This window comes from Chroicocephalus ridibundus, chromosome 13, assembly GCF_963924245.1.
Source record: "Chroicocephalus ridibundus chromosome 13, bChrRid1.1, whole genome shotgun sequence".
Classification (NCBI taxonomy): Eukaryota; Metazoa; Chordata; class Aves; order Charadriiformes; family Laridae; genus Chroicocephalus; species Chroicocephalus ridibundus.
In genome coordinates this window covers 9390782-9411418 of record NC_086296.1, presented here as the reverse complement: position 1 = coordinate 9411418, position 20637 = coordinate 9390782, and the positions used below count along the sequence as shown (strand labels likewise).

The following is a 20637-nucleotide window of genomic DNA, read 5'->3' as shown; positions in this document are numbered from 1 at the left end:
CCATCGCCATGACTGCTGATAGTGTGGAAAAGAATTGATTGTTATGCCACAGTAATGAGCAAAGGGGTCAGAAAGTTTGATAAGAGCAGGAAAAGTCATTTCCTGTGATATCATTAGCAGTATTTTAGAGAGCAGGTTCAGTAATTGCTATGGTAATTTTTGAATGGCTTTTGACTGTAAGAACACGTAGGTAATTTTTTAAAGTTAGCATCTTTGCTAGTGGGAGAGAATTCCACTAAAATAGGGCAGTATGGTGTTACAGAGGGGCGTGGGCTTGGGAAGCAGAAGGTCTGCTTTGTGCTGTGTGACTTCTTCAGGCCTCAGTTTGTCTTCTCAAAATGGGCTGTGGTAACATATATGCATCAGTGAGCAAGCACAAAAGGAAATTGTGAATCTCAGGATGTAGCTGCCTGCCAAGGCAATGCCTTCGATGGAGCAGAGCTGTTTTGCAAATATTTCAGGAAGTGCATGCCTGTACAAGAAATATCATGCATTTGATATTGCTGCACAAACTGCAAAATTGGAAAGGGTGGCAAGCGCTTTTTTGATGGATAAATGCAGAATTTGCTTGAGTGGGTCCTGTTTTTAAAGGTATGAGATCTAGTTATGAGTCAACAGCAGACCTTCTGGTGGCTCCCTGGGGAGCACAGTCAGGCTATAGTATTGTGGGCCTTCTCCGGGTTGTTTTTGAGCAAAGTCATTGGTGTTCCTTTGGTTTTCAAGAGATGCTTTTAACCTTCCAGAGACTGAGAGCCAGTACAAGTCTGTGTGCATGCAGATACATTTTGGTTTTTCACTGAGTTGATGTGTGCTACTCCTAGCTATGTCACCTCTTTGAAGCTTTTACCTTTTGTTTGGGGTTAGAAAGAACAAAGCCTGCAAATCCCTATACGCTGGAGAGCAATGAGGAAAGGACACTCTTCAGTGTATTTTACCTCCTAAGTGGGTTTTAATTCTTTCTTTCTTCTCTCCAGGTGCAAACAGATGACCTACCCGGATGACCTCCCCCAGATCTCTGTGGTCTTTATATTTGTAAATGAGGCGCTGTCTGTCATCCTGCGCTCCGTGCACAGCGTGGTGAATCACACCCCATCGCACTTGCTCAAGGAGATCGTTCTGGTGGATGACAACAGTGACAATGGTGATCATACGTAACTTTTCCTCTAAGTACTGTATCCTGTGTGGTTAAGGGACATGAAATGTAAATCAAAGGGAGTTTGGTCACTACGAGCTGAAATGCTTTTTCTTTTTTTTTTTTTTTTTTTTTAATGTTGGGATGAAACAGCATTGAGTCATTCTGCATTTAAACAGCTGGAGGAGGAAGGTCGTACATGCAACCACTGATTTATGGCTGATAAGCTAGATCCTAAGTCGGTGTAAATTAACGTACCTCTACTGAAGTCAGTAGAATGTACAAGCGTTTGTGTTTGTTGATGAGAGGGTTGATTGAGCCACTTGCACAAAGCTGTGCGTAAATATTCACTATTTGTGTAACGAGTAAATGTTATGTGGATAAACCCTGCTGATTTCACTGAAACTCTCATAGGATTAATAACGTTTGTATAGGCAATCTTAATATAGAAATGACACTTTTCTCCAAATTTTCAGATTCAGAGGAATCATTAATAGACTAAAAGTTTAAATTCTGCTTCCAAGGAAAAGTGGGACTACAGATTCTCCTTAAAGATAGTTTTTCTCTTGTGCATGGCAGCACACTCTGCTTCTTCATGATTTAAATAGGTGCTGATAATATCAGATTTTGAGTCTGGTTTGGTGGGTTTTTTTGAGGTAGGGAGTAAATTAGACTATGAGAATGAAAAGAATGGGCACAAAGCACATGCGACTTTCAGGTCATCTGGTTCATTAGTGTAAAAATAACCCTTCTGTTACAGCAATCATAAATCAAAATATTGGTGAGCTGTTGATCAACATGTTTCGCGGGACGGTCAGGTTTGAAGTTTTAGGATATGGGTGACTAGCAGTGTTGTTGTGTTTTACGTTGTTATCCTTGGACTTCTGAAACAGTTGTGTCTTCTCAAACTGTATTTATTAAAATAAGATTCAAGTTTAGCATTTCCTCCGCAGATCAACAACTTTAAATCTGCTGTTTTAAGTTGCTGTTCCTCTTCAGGATCCCTGAAGAGAAAGGAGGGTTGAGAGAACAAATCAATAAAACAAAAATAAGTTCCAAGACCTATAGATTTAAGAAACTTTTTGTCCAATTCTGATTTCAGTTACGGCAGCGTAACCTATAGAGTAATTATGTGAGATTGCAAAGTGTTCGAGTCAATGTAATACAGAGGAGAATTGGACTCACTGTTTCTCAGTGAACTCTTATATGGTTTTTCTCTGTCATTCTTCTAGATAACTGGAGATTTATCAGGTCTTTGATTCTGATGATAATGATTCTACTGTGTAATATAGATCAGAAAAATGAGGCTTCTAATGTCCTGGAAGCTCCTACTAGTTTTTCTAATAAATATATTTGAGTAAAAGCCTCATTATGAATAAGTTGCAGTGTAAATGAATTACCAAACTAGATTGATTTAAAAAAATAGAGAGACCATTTTGGTAATTTGCCTATTTACAAGCCTATTGAAATGAAGCTGAATAAAGGAGTGAATGAGTTCTGCTCTGTGGTTGAATGCCTGAAAATGAACAAAAGAGAAGTCTATTTGAAATCTTCAGTATCCATTTAGTTCAACAGGGAAGAAGCCTGGTATTGAGGAGTCTTAATTTTAAGAGTTTTCCCTTAAATATAATTAAGGGAAATTAATTGTGATCTGAATTAGGTCTTGACCCAAAATCCATGGAGGTTATTTTTCAAACTCTTATTGAATAGCATAAATCAGAAAAAAAAAAAAAAATCACCAGTTCCACTGCTGTAAGGTCCGAATTGCTTCTCCAGAGGCCACTTGTAACCTAATGGAAATCATCAGAGAATTAGAATAGTGATTATTTAATAATATTTAGGCAAACTACCTCTTCAAAACAATGCTCAAATCCATCAGGCCATATTAAATGTGTGCAAATCTCTGATGGGTAGAGAATTTCTCTGAGCTGATAGGCTGGAACTGGCCCATGCCACAACTGGGGTACTTTTTGTGTCTGTGAGACTGACTAAGGGTTTAGGAATATTTTAGGATTTCTCTCCCTTTCTATTGCAGAATATATCAAAGTAAAATGTATCGAAGAATATCATAATGTTGAAGGGCTTCTCTCATTCTGAATATTTTTGTGGGGTTTTTGTCCTGCAGTTGAGCTAAAATTTAATCTGGACCAGTATGTCAATAAAAGATACCCAGGTCTGGTGAAAATTGTGCGCAACAGCAAACGAGAAGGACTGATTCGAGCCAGAATCCAAGGCTGGAAAGCAGCAACCGCTCCTGTCGTCGGGTTCTTTGATGCCCACGTTGAGTTCAACATTGGCTGGTAAGTTGTTGGCTGTTCCCACAGGGTGAGCAGTACTGTCACACCGTGCTCGGTGTCTCAAAGGCTGTGAAAGAGATTTGCTCAGCAGTGCAGGAGCTGAAACCTGTAGGGATGAGACGGCCGTAGGCTGGTGTTATCACACTAGCAATTACTTTTGAATAATATACTTGATTATTGCAACATTGCTGACAGCCTTCTGCAATGCCTGCAAGATCCATAAAAAAAGCTGTTGTGCGTGGTCTAGTAGAGCTCAGTGGAGAGAGGAGTAATTTAAACCGCAATGAATACGAAAGCTCCAAAGCAGTCAAATGGGGAGACACCATTAAGGAGGCTCTGGGCTGCAGGCAGAAGCGTGCTTTCAAGTACCTTTTTTTTAATCTCCTTGTCATTTTCTATCCTTTCTTCTTAGAAACTTGAATACCGGTCTGATCTCCTCATAAATTTTCTTGCATTTACATTTGAGGGAAACGTTGAATTATTTCCTTCATTTTTAATGGGGCTTGAAATTAGCATGCTTTTCCACATCCCCTTTGTTTTGCAAGGAAGCAATATTGACTGCGGCCAGCACAGTTTTGGGCTTAATGGGACAGATCCGCAGTTGGAATAAAACTTTGTAGCACCACTTAGTGGCCAATATTTGGCATTATTGGAAGTCTGGACTGAAGGAACTGATATGTACAGTCAGCTGAAAAAGGGCTGCTGAGACCTTCAGTATGTAAAATGCGTATTTTCCAGAGGTAGGCTGGTGTTTGATAATGATGATGCAGGGTTATGGTGGAGCTGATTATGCTCTACAGTTCTGGGAGATGTCCCCAAATTAAAACTAAAAATAGCTGTACTTATAACCAGAGAGAAATTTAATTGCAAAGGAGTGAAGTGTTTATTTTTATATGTTCATGAATATCTTTTTAAAATGGAAGATGCAATAAAATAAGTCTTGTAGCGCACCTGGTTTATGTTCACCCTATTTTTTTTCCCCTAGGACCATGAAAGACTATAATAGCAGTTGTAGTAATTTTCTAGAAGCTTAAGAGCTGGTTTCACTTATTTATTTATTTCCTTTTAAAGCGACTAGATCTTTCAAATCATTGCAAACGTTCATGTAGGGTAATATCAGCTACTGGACAGAAGTGGGGACTGGGGAGAGCGTGCTCTGGGGGCTGTTCCCAGTGCTTGTCCTGCCCGAGCTGCAGTTTGCTGACGCTTGTGGAGAATTTTGTTATCACTTCTATAGAAGGCATACTGACGTACTCTACCCAAAGAAGCTAGGCAATGCAGTCAGTAAGAAAGGGGTTTGTGGTTGCTTTTGGGTTTGTTTGGTTTTGTTGGTTTTTTTTTTTAACCTTACTGCTTTACATTAATGTCAGAAACGGTTGAAATCAGCATAGTAAGAACCTGGACTACTTAGTAAATCATTTAGTAAATCAGAGTGTGTGTCTAACCGAGATAAAAAGTGTTTGTGTTTACTGCATCCTCCCTGGTGTACTCTCCTTTCAACAAGTGTGCTGAAGTCTCAGTACTGCTGCTGAGCCAGGCTGTGCAGCTGCTTGGAGACCACTTGGCTTCTGGAGTAGCCGCAGAGGATGAATGAGAATAGCAAATGTGCACCAGAAGCATCACGTATCCCGTTGTTTCAGAGCCACACGTGGAGGCTCAGAGTGTTCCCTTCTGGTGCTTCTCCTGTTGTTCCCCTCAACCTTCGGGGCTGCTGACAGCCATCTCAAACCTTGTTCTACCTGTTTCCTCCTAGTTTTAATTCTGTCCACCTTTGCACATGCAATTGCCTGTCATCTCAATTTTCATCTCATCATCATTTACTAGGAGGGACTAGAAGTTCCTTCCATCTGGTCTGCTTTATTTTTTCCCACTAGGTTAACATTACCCCTACTCCATAACTGTACAAACTTAGTAGTCACGCGGGAGTATCTTGTTAAAGTACTGCTGTTCTATTCTCCTACTAAGTCTCATCTTGCATGACTATTTCCCCCCATTTTCAATGTATATTCATGTATTCAGAGGCCACATGGATTGCTCCCACTCAAAGCTGTCTGTGGATTATTTGTGAGGCAATTAAAAAGAAGCCAATTCCTTTGCCACAGGAAAGAGCATTAGCTTTCTGTTTGGTTTGTGTTCCATCTAAAAGTCAAGTACCTGCGGTGCAATTTTTGTCTTCCAGTCTATGGCTGCTTTACCTGCCTAATCAGTTGGCAGATTAATTCATAAAGAATCAGAGGAGGTCTTCATCACTTTCTCATGAAATATGCAGGACTCAGACAACAAAAAAAACTTCTCTTTAAACAATAGTTGCCCCATTTATGGGTGAGCTTTTTGCCTTATATCGCACTGTAGCATTTTATAGGCTCTCACAGCATTACTCTCCAGGGACACTTCTTCTAAACTAAAATACAATCTGGTAAGATATAAAAAAAATACTCTACAACCTGGCAGGTCAAATTAACTATTGAATTATTTATTTTGCTGTGCTTAATTGCTGCCTTTTTGCTTCTTAGGTGTTGAAATGTATTAGTGCAGAGCAGAGATTTTTCTACTGACCTGTTCCCCTTAAGGCTTTTGACAGCGTGAGCCAATACTGCTGCCGGGAGTGGAGAGGACCAGCTGAAAGGGAGGCCATTATTATTAATTCTCAAATGGAATTTTAAAATAAAATTATATGATAATGTATGTGTACAATTCGTGTGTAAAATTCTGCCTGTCCTGCAGTAGAACCTTGTCTGTTTTTAATGGTTATTAATGTCAATAGGAGTCAGCATCTAGAGTCAGCAACCCAGCAGAATCAATAGGTGTGAAAAGCTCCTGGACATTCCTCTCTGAGGATATATTTTGGCTTGTATAGTTCAGTTTTCCCTTCAGTTCCGAAGGTTTCGGCATTCCTGCTCTGACTTTTGTATTAGGTCCACCCACTGTGCATTAAGCAACACACAGCAGCACTGAGTAGAGACCATTGCACCCTGGCTGCTAATTGTGTTGCAGAAGATGTAGAGCATTACACAGACTCCTGTCTCTGAGAGGTGGGAAAGAATAACATGATAAGGAGAAGAGAACTTCACTACATTATATCTGGGAGTGGGAAAGACAGATAGCAGAGATGGGGTGTTAATTCTCTGGGTGAGAAAAAGGACACATCGAGTGAAGGAGAGCAGAAATCAGTAAGTGAAAGGCAGAGACCACAATATATTAGCAGCCATAAAGAGGGTGCTAGGAGTCATAAAAGAAGACATAATGATAGAGTATTATACTTGCATTCTATCTTAGGAATTGCTTTTGCTCCTATCACAGAGGTAGTATCAGAGCACTGAATGGAGTTATGCAGTCCTGTAGTAATTAAAATTTTTCCAGACAAAGGGGGAGTATCAATAAGGAAGCAGTGGAGTAAAAGGGTTTAATCAAAAGATTTCAATATACCAGAGAGACGGAGACAGCTCGACATGATAAAGAGGACCTGAAATATAAGCCGAGTATCCGTCAGATTGTGCCACACACATCCCATCATTATGGGTTATCCCTGAAGTTGGAAGTGTTTAAAAAATATAGAAAACTGGTATTTTAATGAACTAAGAAGAAGAGGTAAAGATCAAGATCCCTAGGTCTACGGATGATACTTTGCAGATGCTATTTTATACTGTAGTACATAGTACAATTTGCTGTAGTGGCTGTAAGCAATGGACTCCCAAGAAAGCGTGTAAAGAAAAAAGGAAGTTGATTTCCTCCTAATCATCTGCTGGCTTTGGTTATCCCAAGTACTCTGTAACAGAGACATGGTTATGCTTTTGTAGGGCAAAGCCACGAGGTCTCTGTTCCCCTGAAAGCTCCCTTGTTAATATTTTCACGCAATGAACCAGAAGCCAATCTCTACCAGCAGTTAAACTCTGCATCCTCCCAGTTCAAGCTCAGGTGGCTCTTCGGAGACCTGGCAAGGTCCAGGTGGTTCTGTCCTTCTAGTGAGAGAAGTGCTGAAGGCAAGGGTGAAATTACGTTTGCAGCCCTTCTCCTGTGCAGTCCCTCCCCTCTGGCGGGTTCGCACCCATCACTCCTGCTCAGGACGTGGTTCATTGCAGCATCCCTGGGACCGTGCGGAGTTTGACCTGGAAAGTTTTATTTATGCAAAAGCAAAGGAAAGGACATGTGTTTATTAAGGAAGGTTTTTTCTCATCTGAAGCCTCAATTTGGTAAGTTAATGGAATACACGTTTTAGATAGGAAAAGCGAACTAATATTATCTGAGCGAAGAGGGAAGTGTGCAAGATAAGCCATGTGGGCCTTGCAGATTCATGGGACAGTGCCAGCTTCCATACAGAGGACATGCCAGGAAAGCAACTTCGACTATTCATCTACCTAAACAACCTAGGGTGTTCATTGAAGCATCCTCAGTGCTTTTCAGTGGTGCAGAAAAGAGCTATTCAGATTTGGCAGCCAAAGAGCTGATCTTTAACTCTCCAGCACGCGTTTATGCCGCGTTCGCTCCATTCTGGCTGGGGGCTGCAGGTCTGAAACCTCCCCGGGCACACAGGAATGCTGATAGAGATGTCAGGTAAAACAGATGGGGAATTTCTCTCGCCTCTTAGAGACCGAGGAAGGGAGTATGAAATTTATTTATTTATTTTTAGTTCTCTGAACACTTATTTACAGGAAAGGCATTCTGCGTGAAATACTCCTCAGTTGGCCTCAGTGAAGAATTATGTATGTCAGTAGATCTGCTTGTCTGCATCTGATAAATGTATATTGTCAGTGAAATGTGAGGTAGCGTATAAAATCACATGCAAAATAAGCTTTCAGTTTACACAGATTTTTTTTCTTACATTTCTGTGTTAAGTTTTTACTTCACGGTACCTGGCGGTGGTACAGCCAGAGTAAAATATGGTATTACACCCACTGAGCCAAAAAATCTAGCAGATGAGACCATGTTGCCTTGCATTTATGTCTTATAAAGACTCTTCCTTAAGTCCTTGCAATTCTGATTTGTGAAAAGGGGGCAAAAAAGGTTAGATTTTTTAATATTAGTTCTTCATTTTTTATTGGAGTGATGTTGGAGAGGAAAAAATGATGTACGTGTTTATCTCAAAAGAACCCAGAGATTAGGATATTTGGGTACCCACTTGGGACTGGGCAGAATTCGAGAAAGACATTTCCCAATGCAATTCCTGTCATCTAGGAAAGAATCTACTTCTGGAAAAATTCAAATTTTTGCACAGACAAAGTGACATTGTGGGGGGCGGGGGGAGCTGGGAAAGAAGGGATTTCTTGACAAATGCCTTGTTCTGTCGTTCTAATTAAGAACTGAAAAATATTCTGGGTTCGCTCCTCAGGTGATGCATGTTAGCAAAGCGTCCCTGAAGTTGTGAAGGCCATTGAAATAGAAGAGTTGGCCAGCAGAGGATCTGGCCTGCGGCATGCGTGTGGTTTCTCTTAGATCACGTGCATTTATTCCTATGTTGTGCCTTTTTAAAAGTCTGCTTGAAATCAGCAGGTGTTTTTACATATTTAAAAAGGTGAATTATATAATCATGTGTGCTGAGGAGCTCATTGCTAACTACTTTTTATCTGTTTTTTATCTGGAAGAAGCTGTTCTTTTCAGCGTTGTGAAAAATCAGACTTCCCCATTGGTATGAGCTCTCCGGCAATCTGATAAGGATGTAAGACAGCATACAATTTTTGTTTGCTGTGGTTTCCCGTGGGGTTTGAGCCGTTCTGAATTGGCCCGATATTAAATACAGAATGCATATATGTTCAGAGACAGACTTACAATGGGATTAGAGAGGCCTGTGTGATCACATTATGACCCCTGCCTCGGCTCTCAATCTTCTTACAGGCTTATTCTATACTCGGGGTTAAATCCTGCCGTCCAATTCTTTTCCGAACTCTAATGTTTATCTTGGGAGCACTTACTCTTTGCCCACAGTACCGGCATTTCTGGAGCTCTCACTGAAGTCATCGTGGGTGCTCAACACCTTGGAAAACACAGTGTTAATCCAGAAATTGACCCACTGGTAGGCAAAAGCATTAAATGCATGAAATGCATGTGCTGTGTTTAGTGATGCGCTCATCAGTATTTGACAAATCCATTTATTGTGAATTTGTTCCCAATCAGATATTCCTTCCACAAATTCCCCAAGAGAGTTTTGGTAAGGAGTCGTGACTTACCGAGGCACCTGCTGTGGATGCTTCTCCCAGCACGTCCTTGAGCCTGTGGGAAGCCCACTGTTGCGTGAAAAGGGGCCAAGCGGTTTTGGCAGAAGATAAACCCCCTTGCGTTCTAACACTCCTCACCGAGGTGGGAGGCTAGGTGTGGCTAGGCTTAAATTCTGAGTGATGCCCAATTCAGCACTATCAGTCCAATCGCGTTTAATGTGTATTAAACTATCACGCTTTGGATACACTAATAGTGGACTGCACCTTCAGTCTAGTCGTGCTCCTGAACTAGCACGGCCTCTCTCAAGTTTTGGTCATGTTCAGTGAGAAAGCGAAACGGCTAGCTACTTAAACAGTGCAGTTTATTTAAACAACAGATATACAGGTTCTTTAGGATTGCCGGTGATAAATACACGTGCAAAGCACGTGCAAATAAAGATATTGTTAAGTATACAAACGCGCAACAAAATTATAAACGATACAGCCTGGCTATAAATGTAGGGCAGAGATTCTCTAGAGAAATTTCTAAGTCCCTGAGAAAGCGCTCGGTGTAATCGAAGTTGTACCCAAAGGCGTCCCTATGGGGGGGAAGAAAGGCTCAGCCCGTCAACTGATCCCGGAAATCAGCGATGGAATTCTTCGTGATGGTGTCTTCCCTGGCATCCCCTCTCTCTTGGGCTATTTTATACTATTTTTTATCTTCAAAGTGGAGTTTGAGTGACTTTAGTCATACGTACTTTTATTATGATTAATGTACTCAAGGAGGAGTGTTCACACCTCGGGGGCGGATAGCCTCCGGGATGGAGGTGTGTTTTGGTACATTGTGGTGAGCAAAGTTCGCACAAAGGACAGCATTTCATCAACATTTGACGAAATGTTGGCTCGGGTAGCATGTAGGCCGCTTATCTGTTCCGTAGTACCATCTCGTCCCCATATCTGCTATTCGTCACAAGGGAAGGCCACGGAACAAGCGTGTTCCGTTCCATCCCTCGTGTAGTTTCGCAAACAACCTTGTACAGGGAATCACAGATGTGGCATTCTTCGTGTGCCAGCTGCGGCTGTATTCTACCTCAGAATCCTCTTGATTTTATGACTTTCCTTAATGTGTGAACAATGCTGTATTTTTGTATTCTTGGCCAATTTAGTAATTATTCCACACCCACCAAAATCCTGGGGCAGCTGTATGCTCTGTGGAGTTTCAACCAAGCACTGTCAGTGGCAGGGCCGAGTCCTGGGAATGAGACTTCCGCAGTGTGTTACTGTATTTCTGGAACTGCTTCAGAGAAATAAAACCCAAGTGAAAATACCCTTTAGCCTTGTGGAGTCTGTAAGAAAGCTAAATTTACTGGCCTTTCTCTTCTGGCTTTAACCATTCACCAGCAATCTATTCAGAGTGAGAGGAGGACACCAACAAATGTATATTTTTAGAGAGGATAAAAGGGAGGAACTTCTTGTGTCTCTCAAGTTCCAGCCCAGATTGTCTCCTTCGTTTTTATTAGGTGGAAAAAAGAACTGGGTGATGTGAAGCACTACCTTTAACGCTGAACCTTTTGATTATGTTTAGTTTACTGAAATCCATCACATCTGTGAATATGCCTGGGAGGATTTTTCCTCTTGCTCCAGTAAATAGCTTGTTAACAATGCATGCTACTCTGTGCCCATAGAGTATGTTGACTCAGAAGCAGGCTAGAAACCTAGTATTTTTGTGTGTGTGAAAAATAGAGATGAATCTCAAAATTCACATCTGGCTTATGGTCCTAATCAGGCAGGGCTGAATCTTACCTCACCGCCAGCAGTGGCCACGTGGAAAGGAAATACTCAGACAACATACTGCAGCTCATCCGCATAGCACGTTGAACATACTTGCACTTCAGCAACCTCTTCCACTCTGGCCTTTTAGTCCCGGGAGCTGCCAAGAGCACCTGACTTCTGCAGATGCAGACTGAAAAAAACAAGTCAAGGGGGAAAAAAAACAGGGAAAGAACACTAGTGTCTGTAAAGAGGATGAGTAAATCTACATAATAATGTAGCAGCTTAAAATTAGGAAAAAAAAAATAGAAATTACTAGGAAAGATTTAATCATAATCCTTTCAAAAACCTGAAGCAATTAGACAAAGCCAGAATTACCAGCACAGTTGACAAAGGATTTGATGAATGTGCAGCGCAGCTTACAGAGACAAAGACACCGTGTAAGTCCATTGAGCCTAATAGAGCCACTCCAAGGCTGGACTTTGCTAGCAATGAATAGCAATAAAAACCCTTCACATTTCATGGCTTACTTAAGATAAGCAATGTAAAGACAGTCCATTACCCAGTCCTGTTGAAGCTTGTAGTCCTTCTTCACTGGTCATTACCTAGGGATCTTGGCAGGCAGAAAAGCAGAGCGCAAGCGGTGTCGGTGGTGCAGAGGGCATTGGCAGAATCTGGGATTTCAGTGTGCCTGTAGATCTCACTGAGACGAGCGAGGGCTTGGCGTCTGAATACCCCGTTGCTATTTCTGCTCTCCCTGATCAGGCAAGACAAGCTGTGAAATCCCACAGGTGTACGATGCTTAATGAAAAGGCTCTCCATTCTGAGTTTTGCTAACAGAGAACTCTGCACTGGATTTTGTCTTTCCGTCTGTGACTCCAAGCCTGCTCTCTTATTTGTGGGTGTGAATGTATTTTGGAAGTTAGATAAATGTGTGGTCTCTCCAGACGCTGAACTTTTTCCCATTCCTGATACCTGTGGGGATGTGATTTCCAGACAGGGGAAGAAAATCACCTCCGTTGTGGGGGGTGGGATGTTGTGAAAATGAAGTTCCAGCACTTTCATACCAATTTACTCCATAACCTCGGCATGGCACTTCACTTCATCTGTAACCTGAGGGTAGAGTTGTCAACACGTGTTGAAGTAGTAATATCTTCATCATTCACATTTCTCAGGTACAAAGGACTGGAACAGAACTTCCAATGGACAGCTTTCAGACACCTCAGATTTCATGAAAGTTCAAAATATGAGATTTCCAATTAATAGATTGATAGAGATTGGTATTGCACCAAAAATTGCAGCTGGCAGTAAGAGAGTAAGAGAGACCCCAGGGCATTCCAGTGATGGGGGGGTGCATTGATTTATTCCCAGAATAAATAAAGTAGAGTAACAAAACAATACAAGTTGCACATGAGATGAACATCTCTCTCGGAACCTTCCTGGCCAGTGGGAGTTTCTGCAACTTGCAGTGTCATTCTTCTCTTTCCACCATGCTTGTCATCATCCTTTTTATTAAAACTTCCGTGCTCTGTGTTATTGGCATCCAGCTGATAAATTCAAATGCCATTTTTCTACAGGAATCAAAATAAAACTAGTTTAACTCTCCCTGAATTCTCTCCAAATGAAATGCTGGGACATTTTGTCTTTTTGTCGGTTATGCTCTTATTTTACGTTGTTTTGTGATGGTTTATTTGCAGTAAGTAGCTCATCATCAATACTCAAGGCTTTCACTGAACCTGTGTCTCTCTCTACTGATGTGGGAGGGGTAAAAATGAGAGAAAGCAAGAGAACACGCTCTCATGTAAGCAATATGGAGTCTGCGTACGTAAAAGACAAACATTTTGTCTGGACTCCAGTACAGAGAAAATGCCGTTTTCTTGCAGAATAGACCTGAAAATTTATGATAGTTCAGATTGAGGCAGTGAAGATTGAAAATGGAGGTTGAATTAATTTCATAACTTGTCCTTTTCTGTTGGCCTACACGAGAAAATACATGGTGACAAACTAAATATAAGACAACAAACAAAATACAAGGTAACAAACTTGAAACCACAAAGGAACCTTTGTTGCCTTTTAACCACCAACAAAAAGAATAATGAGAAAAGATCAGTGCTCAAATCCTACTGCCTCTGTGAATTGCTGCAAACCACCATTCCCTTAAAGATACACGTGAGGGCTCTGCAAAATCTTCAAAGCTTATTTCAAGGGGAAACACAGTTACAAAGGAGTGAACCGGTGGCTGTTCCTAATACCGCTTTGAGAAGTGCTTTCCACCCTTATGCAAGTCCTGCTACCTCTTTGGAGCAGTTTCTCTGTAAATTCATAGCAACTTCAGACTGCCTTGGTCAGAAATGAATGTTTGCACTGAAGCTTTTTACTCTACTGAAACACTTTGGGGTGTAGCTTCTGTTGAAAGCGCATTGATGTTTTAAAGCCGTTTTAAAGCCTTTTGAAATGATGGCACATTTCCTGCAGCTCCCTGCTTTTGCACCATCTGGCAATTGAAATCTTCTCATGACCAAAGCGGTTTCAGAAGGCATAATGCAGCCACACTTGTCACTCAAACTGGATCCGCTGGGGTCAGTCCTTAGGAAATAAGATTAAAACCTTTGAGTAACCTTCAGATTCGTTCGGTCCCTGGTGTGTGTTTTGTTCTTTAGGCCTTGTCAGCAAGAGCAGGTGTTGAATCGCTACCAGGCATCCTGGTGGTGTGGCTGTTAGGGGACCATTTAGTTACTCTTGGTGATAGTGTCTCTCAACGCTTGCCTATTGCAAAATGAAATTACAGTCTCCAGGCCTCAGAAAAAGTTTTTGGTAAAATTTTGTGTTGTTAAACTCTGGTACAGCTTCATAAAGGCAATAATTCATGTGCTGTTGCTACGTGAAGTATTCCACACCAAGACCCAGCCTCTTCAGTGTGTGACAGTGACCTGTATTGGATCCCGCGACGCTGTGTTCTGGGCTGCTATCTCCCTCCGTCGCTGCTTGGTATTAGAGAACTTTGTTTTATCAGACTGCAGAGCAGGACCTGGGATTACTGGATGGCTATAAAACATTTTGCTTTTTTTATTGTTCTCAGGGTGGAACCTGCACTTACCCGGATCAAAGAAGATCGAAAGCGGATCATCTTACCAGCAATTGACAATATCAAGTACAACACTTTTGAAGTGCAGCAATACGCCAACGCAGCCCACGGCTATAACTGGGGCCTCTGGTGCATGTACATAATCCCACCGCAGGACTGGCTCGATAAAGGGGATGAGTCAGCTCCCATCAGGTAAATCTCCCATGTGCTGTCACTTTGGTACTAGCAATGTTTCCATCTCAGCTGTCTGCCGAGGGGGAATTTAAGTGAAGCAAGGCTAGAGGCTTCGTACGGGGATAGCAAAATGAAACTGAGGAAAACAGATGGCTCTCCAAAGCTGGGGATGAATGTGTCGCATCTCAGAGCTGCACCACAACACGCCCAGGAGTGTATGTGCTCTGGTTGTGAATGCGTGGTTCAAGTTCACATTGTAGCCTTTAGTAGGACAGCAGGATCTTTTTCACCTATGCTTTTAGTTTCCAATGGACTCTGGCACGAGTAATAAACCAGTGGAACATCGTGTATATGACAAACAAAGGTATTTTGTATGTGAGTACAAAGAGGCTGGCTTCACTCTTGGTCTGTAGGCAGCACTCTTGGCCATCAGCCCAAACCAGAGCCTCCCAGCAACACTGGTAGGAGATGTGTTAGCCTTGCCTTGTTCAAGACTTGCTCTTTTTTTTGAGAACTTTGCACGTGTTCTGAGTTTTCCTACTGGATTAATTTTAAAATGAAACTGGACCACATAGTTAGAGTGCCAATTTATTTTTCTCTATAAGGGAACATTTTACCTTACAGAAGTGGAACTTTCTAAGGAAATACTGTTTCGGGAATTGTGGTAGTGTTTTTGAGAATTGTTACAGAGGAAAAACAGGGACTGATAAGAAAGGGACATTCTTTCCCCTTCCTTTGAAAATTCACATCTCCTAGCCCTTCATCTCCAGTGCAGATGCTTGTCAGTTCCTCTGAGTTGTACTGTGCTGGGTGAAGGGTACGATTGTTAGCAACTGTTGAAACAAAGGCTAAAAAAAATGAAACCCAAGTATGCGCTTTAGGTTGCTCTGCCCTATTTCTAAGATTTCTTAGGAAGGACATAAATTACCACCTTAGAGTAATCTTCGTTTTGCTGTTTATCAGCTTCATCCCGAAGTTGAAACTCTATTGTATGGTCCCAATGTAGGCTCTGGCAGAGAAGCTGATGTTCTTCCCTTCCAGTGTAGAGCTCGAGTTATCAGGCCCTGAGATCCACCCAAGCACTTCAAACAACATGCACAACTGAAAAGGTCCAAGTGGTCTTTTGGAAGGGAAAGGACACAGAGGAACGAATCGCATTCCTAGGTGATCAGTAGGGTGAGGCCATCTCACAGGATCCGTCCCTCATACGGAGAGTAATATTTCAATCCATATTTGAGCAAGTGTTGCAGGTTGCACTTAGGTTCATTCTCATGCCCCGGGACTGCAAAACAGAGCTGTACAGTAACATTAACCTTATTTACTACAAGACAGCACAGTCCTTCATCACTGACCCTTTGCTCAGCTTGAAACCTCAATAAGCAGGAAAGTAATTACTTAGAAAATCAGTTTTCCTCGATAACGTGCCCTGCTCTCCTCACATTGTTTTAAAAGGGCAGATGTTTTATATCTATTTCACTCAGCCCTGAGAAATAGTTTATTGATGAGGGAAAATTAATCAGCCAAAGCTTTCACTCCTGAAATCGGGGTTTCAGTCTTTTATTCCTGAAAGGTTTTGCACACTTCATTACTTCCAGTTTATATGTGAAATCACTGTATTAATTTTCACATGAGTAGTTCTAGTATTTGAGTATCTTCTGTTCCGGAGGCAATGATCACACATCAGGTAAGACTGAACTAAGATGTTAAACCTCAGCAAGTTCTTAGACATGATTTTCAGTGGTGGTAGCTCGTGCACTCCCTCGAGTATGGAAGCTGTGTCTGCAAAACGCTTCTGGAAATTCAATTACAATTCTTTTTAATGGAGAATAAGGAATCTTATCCCTGTAATGCTGGGATAAGAGTGGTTTTTTGGCACTATGGGGCCTGATTTACCATGGGCGTTCCTCAGGTTTATGTTCAACCTCTTGCTGGAGTTATGCTGGCACTGAGTTGGGCTGATACAGAAGTGAATAAGGTCTGAACTCAAGCACTGAGTAGTGTTGAAATCTGATGCACGTAAGTAGCTGGCTCCTGAGAGCAACAATTTTCTTCTGAACCTGAGTGAAGCAACCCTCCAATTCAACAGTGCGCAAACTGCCCAGAGACAGATGAGACAAGCAGCACAAGGAGGAGAGCGCCCAACCCTTGCTGACAAATATCAGGAGCACTGAGACGTTGTGATTGCATAAGTATCTCTCCTGCAAATTATGAATTACATGCCCTAAAGTGCAGACACATCAATGTGGAACCGTGAACACTTATCTGTCTCCCTGGGAACATGTGCTTTGCAGGCAGTGATCTTGGAGAGCGGAGCATCCACTTTATAGCCACGCTGCACTGATTTCTGATGGGCCTCCGAAGCAGCAGCGCCTGGATGGATTTGCTAAAGGATTTGGCTGTGCTGTTCTGTTCTGCCTGCCTATAGAAAGACAAGGCAATTTTGTGGCTTTTAAGTGATATGCTAGCGTAATTACGGTAATGGAAAGAGTGAATATGCAAGTGTTATTGATGAAAAGGTTCAGGAAGTCTGTACTGAGAACTGAGATTTGAAAGTACACACGATGGGAACTTAGTAGCTGTAGAAAATTTAAGGTGTATTTTCAAAAGGAAGTCAGACTAGCAAGCAAACTTTTTCAAAAATCTCTGTTGGTTTAGTACAAATTTTGGTTTTGTAACGAGCTTTCCAAACCATGCACTGCAACTATGATTTCTGTTTCAGTCCAGTTCGCAAGGCATGCAAACTGGTCCACATTGCTGGTCTTTGGATCCAGGTGTCTGTTCAGGGCATTCATAAGATTGCCGGACTGTTCATCAGCGTGAAAACTACAAGTTTATTTAGTCCTTGCTGACACTGTCCCTCTTAAGGCTTCCCTTGACACTGCCTTCAATAAATAGTAGGTTTGTTTTGTGTCTCTGTGTGTTTTGTAAAAGAAAAGGCTAATAACTAATAACCCCATGACTGGTTTTGTGGTTGGTGTTGCTGAATACTTCCTCCCAGATCTCCAAAGGGATTAAAGATTTTCAGTGTTAAAAAAAATGAGTACCCTGGTATCAGTGAGGATCAGAGCCCTGGCATTTCTGGTGTTTGCATTGTATGAATAAATATCATCGATCTGCAGAATTGGGTGAGACATTTAGAAAGCAGAGTCCAATTCCTGTTTTCTTCTGGGATTATACAACAGATGTGCGTACTTCTTTTCTCAGAAGTTTTCTATTTGAAGCCCGATCCTCTGCCTTCCTGAACACTAACAGTGGTGTGATCCTACTCAGAGCCTTGCTGGGGAGGAACAGGAATTGTTCCTCGAGCCAGTGGGGCACCGTATAGGCGGTTGTGTCAAGTGCACACCATAAAATGTCAGATCAGCTGTTGTGGTCCAAGCGACAAAGGGGATGTGACCTTGAAGTGCAAACAAAGGTAAAGAAAAAGCAAGAACAAAGTGTCAGATTTTGGAAAGATTTCTGATACAGTTTGAAGTCGGTTCTATTTTTTTTTTCCACGTTAATACTCTGAAATTCAGAACAATTGATGTTCCCCAAATTGGATTCTGCAGGCAATCCATTTTGCATGTTTGACATTTGAGATGTAAGATGTCTCTAACATGAAGATTTAAATGAGGATTGTTATTTTGACACGCTGTGTCCATCACGTCATTTTCCATTTGTGTTCCTGAGAACACACTGCCCAAAAATGTCCTTATCATCTGGCAACAAACTGTGTAACAAAGGAACCTGTTTCAAAGGGTTTCTAATGAATTTGATTATGCATTGAAACAAGCTGGGTTTTTTTCTATATGCAGAAGATACTACTGGGTTTTGGAACAGTGAGGAAGGTTTCTGGCATCCTGAGCTCTGGTTCATCTTCCCTCACCTGCCGTGATTATGATGGACTGCTCTGTGTTTGATTTCTTGATCAGCAGCCACTAACATTAGAGTCATTAGTCAGCCTGACACAGCCAAGCGCTGCACAGCTTTCCATTTTATCTTCCTCCAGCAGCACTGGTGCATTTCATTGTCGCATATGTTCTCACTTACTGCTTTAATATGCCATAGCTTGGTACCAGTAGGAAAGTGTATGTACACGCACTCTCAGCCACTCCACAAAGCACTTGCGTCTCACTCATAGATATAAATTAGCGTCTGATATGGCCACGGTGAAGTGGTTTGTGCTGCCTGCGTTAGCTGGGAGCGTGTGTGCCCATCTCACGTGCACGTCTGGCCCCGTGCTGGTCTGTCGTAGTGATGGTGATACAGCCACGTTGGGTCTTTGCTGTTCTAGGAAGAAATCTCTCTGTGTACCTGAGCTTAGGAAGGGGCTCATCTGTAAAGTCTTTCAGGATAAACCATGCGGTCGTGTAACAATAAAGCTGGTGACTGTATATTGATTATGGCCATCTTTTCAGTTGCTGCTCCACAGGAGCCTGTAGCAGAGCAGTTTCTTTTTCATTTGTCCAAGTTCTGACGTGTATCCTGCAGTCCAAAAAATATACTGCTGTGGGGCATCAGGGAGTTATTCTACATCGCTATCACCCTGCCTTTCCTTGCCGAGCTTTCTAGGTTGCTTTTTTTCACATGCTATAGCTGTCCAAAGGGGTTAACAAACCTTCACATCATTAAGCTTGTCAGTTTTTTTCCCGTAGCTCCCGAGCAGCAAATCTGTCCTTGAGTTCTGTTCTCACAGCCTGGTGTGACTCTTTCTTGCAGAAGACGTGGGTTGTAATTAAAAAATAAATGCTTATGCAGGTACCATGCAGGTTTCCCCGCTTATCTGTCAGGCCAGGGGTGAGGTGCTGCTTAGGAACCTGAATCAAAGAAACGTTCTGCCAGGAAAGATGGAAAACTCAAAGATACGGTGTGTGTGTCATTCGAATATCTTTCTCTCTCTCTCCTTATCCCTGTATATATATGTTTATGTTTATATATTTATTTACAGTTATATTTGTGTTTGTATTTATGTATTTGTGTGTCCTTGGTTGTAGGTCAGTTCTCCTGGAAATTAGACTTGTCGTACGCTCTGAAAACTGTTTCAGATGTGACCTGATTGCATGTATACTGATCTTAAGGCAGGGGGAGAATGATGCATAAGGGAAAGGAGACTTATCATATCACGTGCAATACGTCAGTCTAGTGCTCATCGCTTTCTCCTTCACATGTTCCTGACGAAGGCCCCAGGCAGCATCCTTTAGTTGTCTGTAAAGGGAAGGAGGGGGATGCACCTGGCTGAGAAATGTGTATCAGCGCCTGCTGGCGTGTTGCCGACAGAGCCGTGCTCCTGGAGATCTCACTGAAACGAAATTGTCGTGACTCAGACCTACAGCAAGGGGCTTTCATCTCTGGCCAACGTGTCCTCTGTCTCTGGTACCCCATCCCGTAGCAGGCACTGCCCTCTTCCACACAGTGCATCTCTTCCCTTCCCCAGCGCCGCCCGCACTGTACCTGCGGCCACCGCAGGCGGGGAGGGAGGGAGGGAGGGAGGGTTTACCACCATGACGTGCTGCTCGCTGCTTCCTCCCTTTCCCCAGAGTATTACCCCGAGTAATGTCTCTCTCATATCTCCCTCGCTACAGCCATGCCATCAAGTAATTTCCACAAATTGACTATGCTGTATCTTTCCCCCGTGCAGAATCAATACTATTCTACGCTCCATTTTAAGGTTTAGCTGCAAGAGCCATTTTGCTGTGTTTCCCGCGTTATCCTTTGAGTGCTGCTGTTGATTATAATTAATGCTTATAACATCCTCAGTTGTGTCAAAGAATATTCCACAGATCAATTAAGTTTCCCAACACCTTTGAGGTGTTGGTAAAAAATAGCACACCTCTAATTGCTATTTTGTGTTGCCTTCCTTCTAAAAATGTCACTGTTTTACTAGGAAGTCCATGACTTAAGGGAAAAGGTCCTTTTATATACAGCAGGTGTGGTTTAGGTTACTGTACTAAAAGTAGTAGATATGCGGGAGTTTTTCAGGTACTGGAAAAACGAATTATTACAGCCAAGTGAGGGTCTCATGCTTTTTGCAGTTTTTTTAAAAAGTGTTTGCAATGTGTCAATGTAACG

General features: G+C 42.1%; 1 protein-coding gene across 1 annotated transcript in view; it reads left to right on the top strand.

Moving 5' to 3' along the window:
* The window catches only part of GALNT9 (polypeptide N-acetylgalactosaminyltransferase 9), a 161217-nt gene that overhangs the window by 54078 nt on the left and 86502 nt on the right, over nucleotides 1-20637 (top strand). Inside the window, exons 3-5 of the mRNA XM_063351229.1 lie at nucleotides 975-1141; nucleotides 3258-3432; nucleotides 14407-14604. Coding sequence (XP_063207299.1) covers nucleotides 975-1141; nucleotides 3258-3432; nucleotides 14407-14604 — 540 coding nt within the window. The remainder of the gene's footprint in view (nucleotides 1-974; nucleotides 1142-3257; nucleotides 3433-14406; nucleotides 14605-20637) is intronic.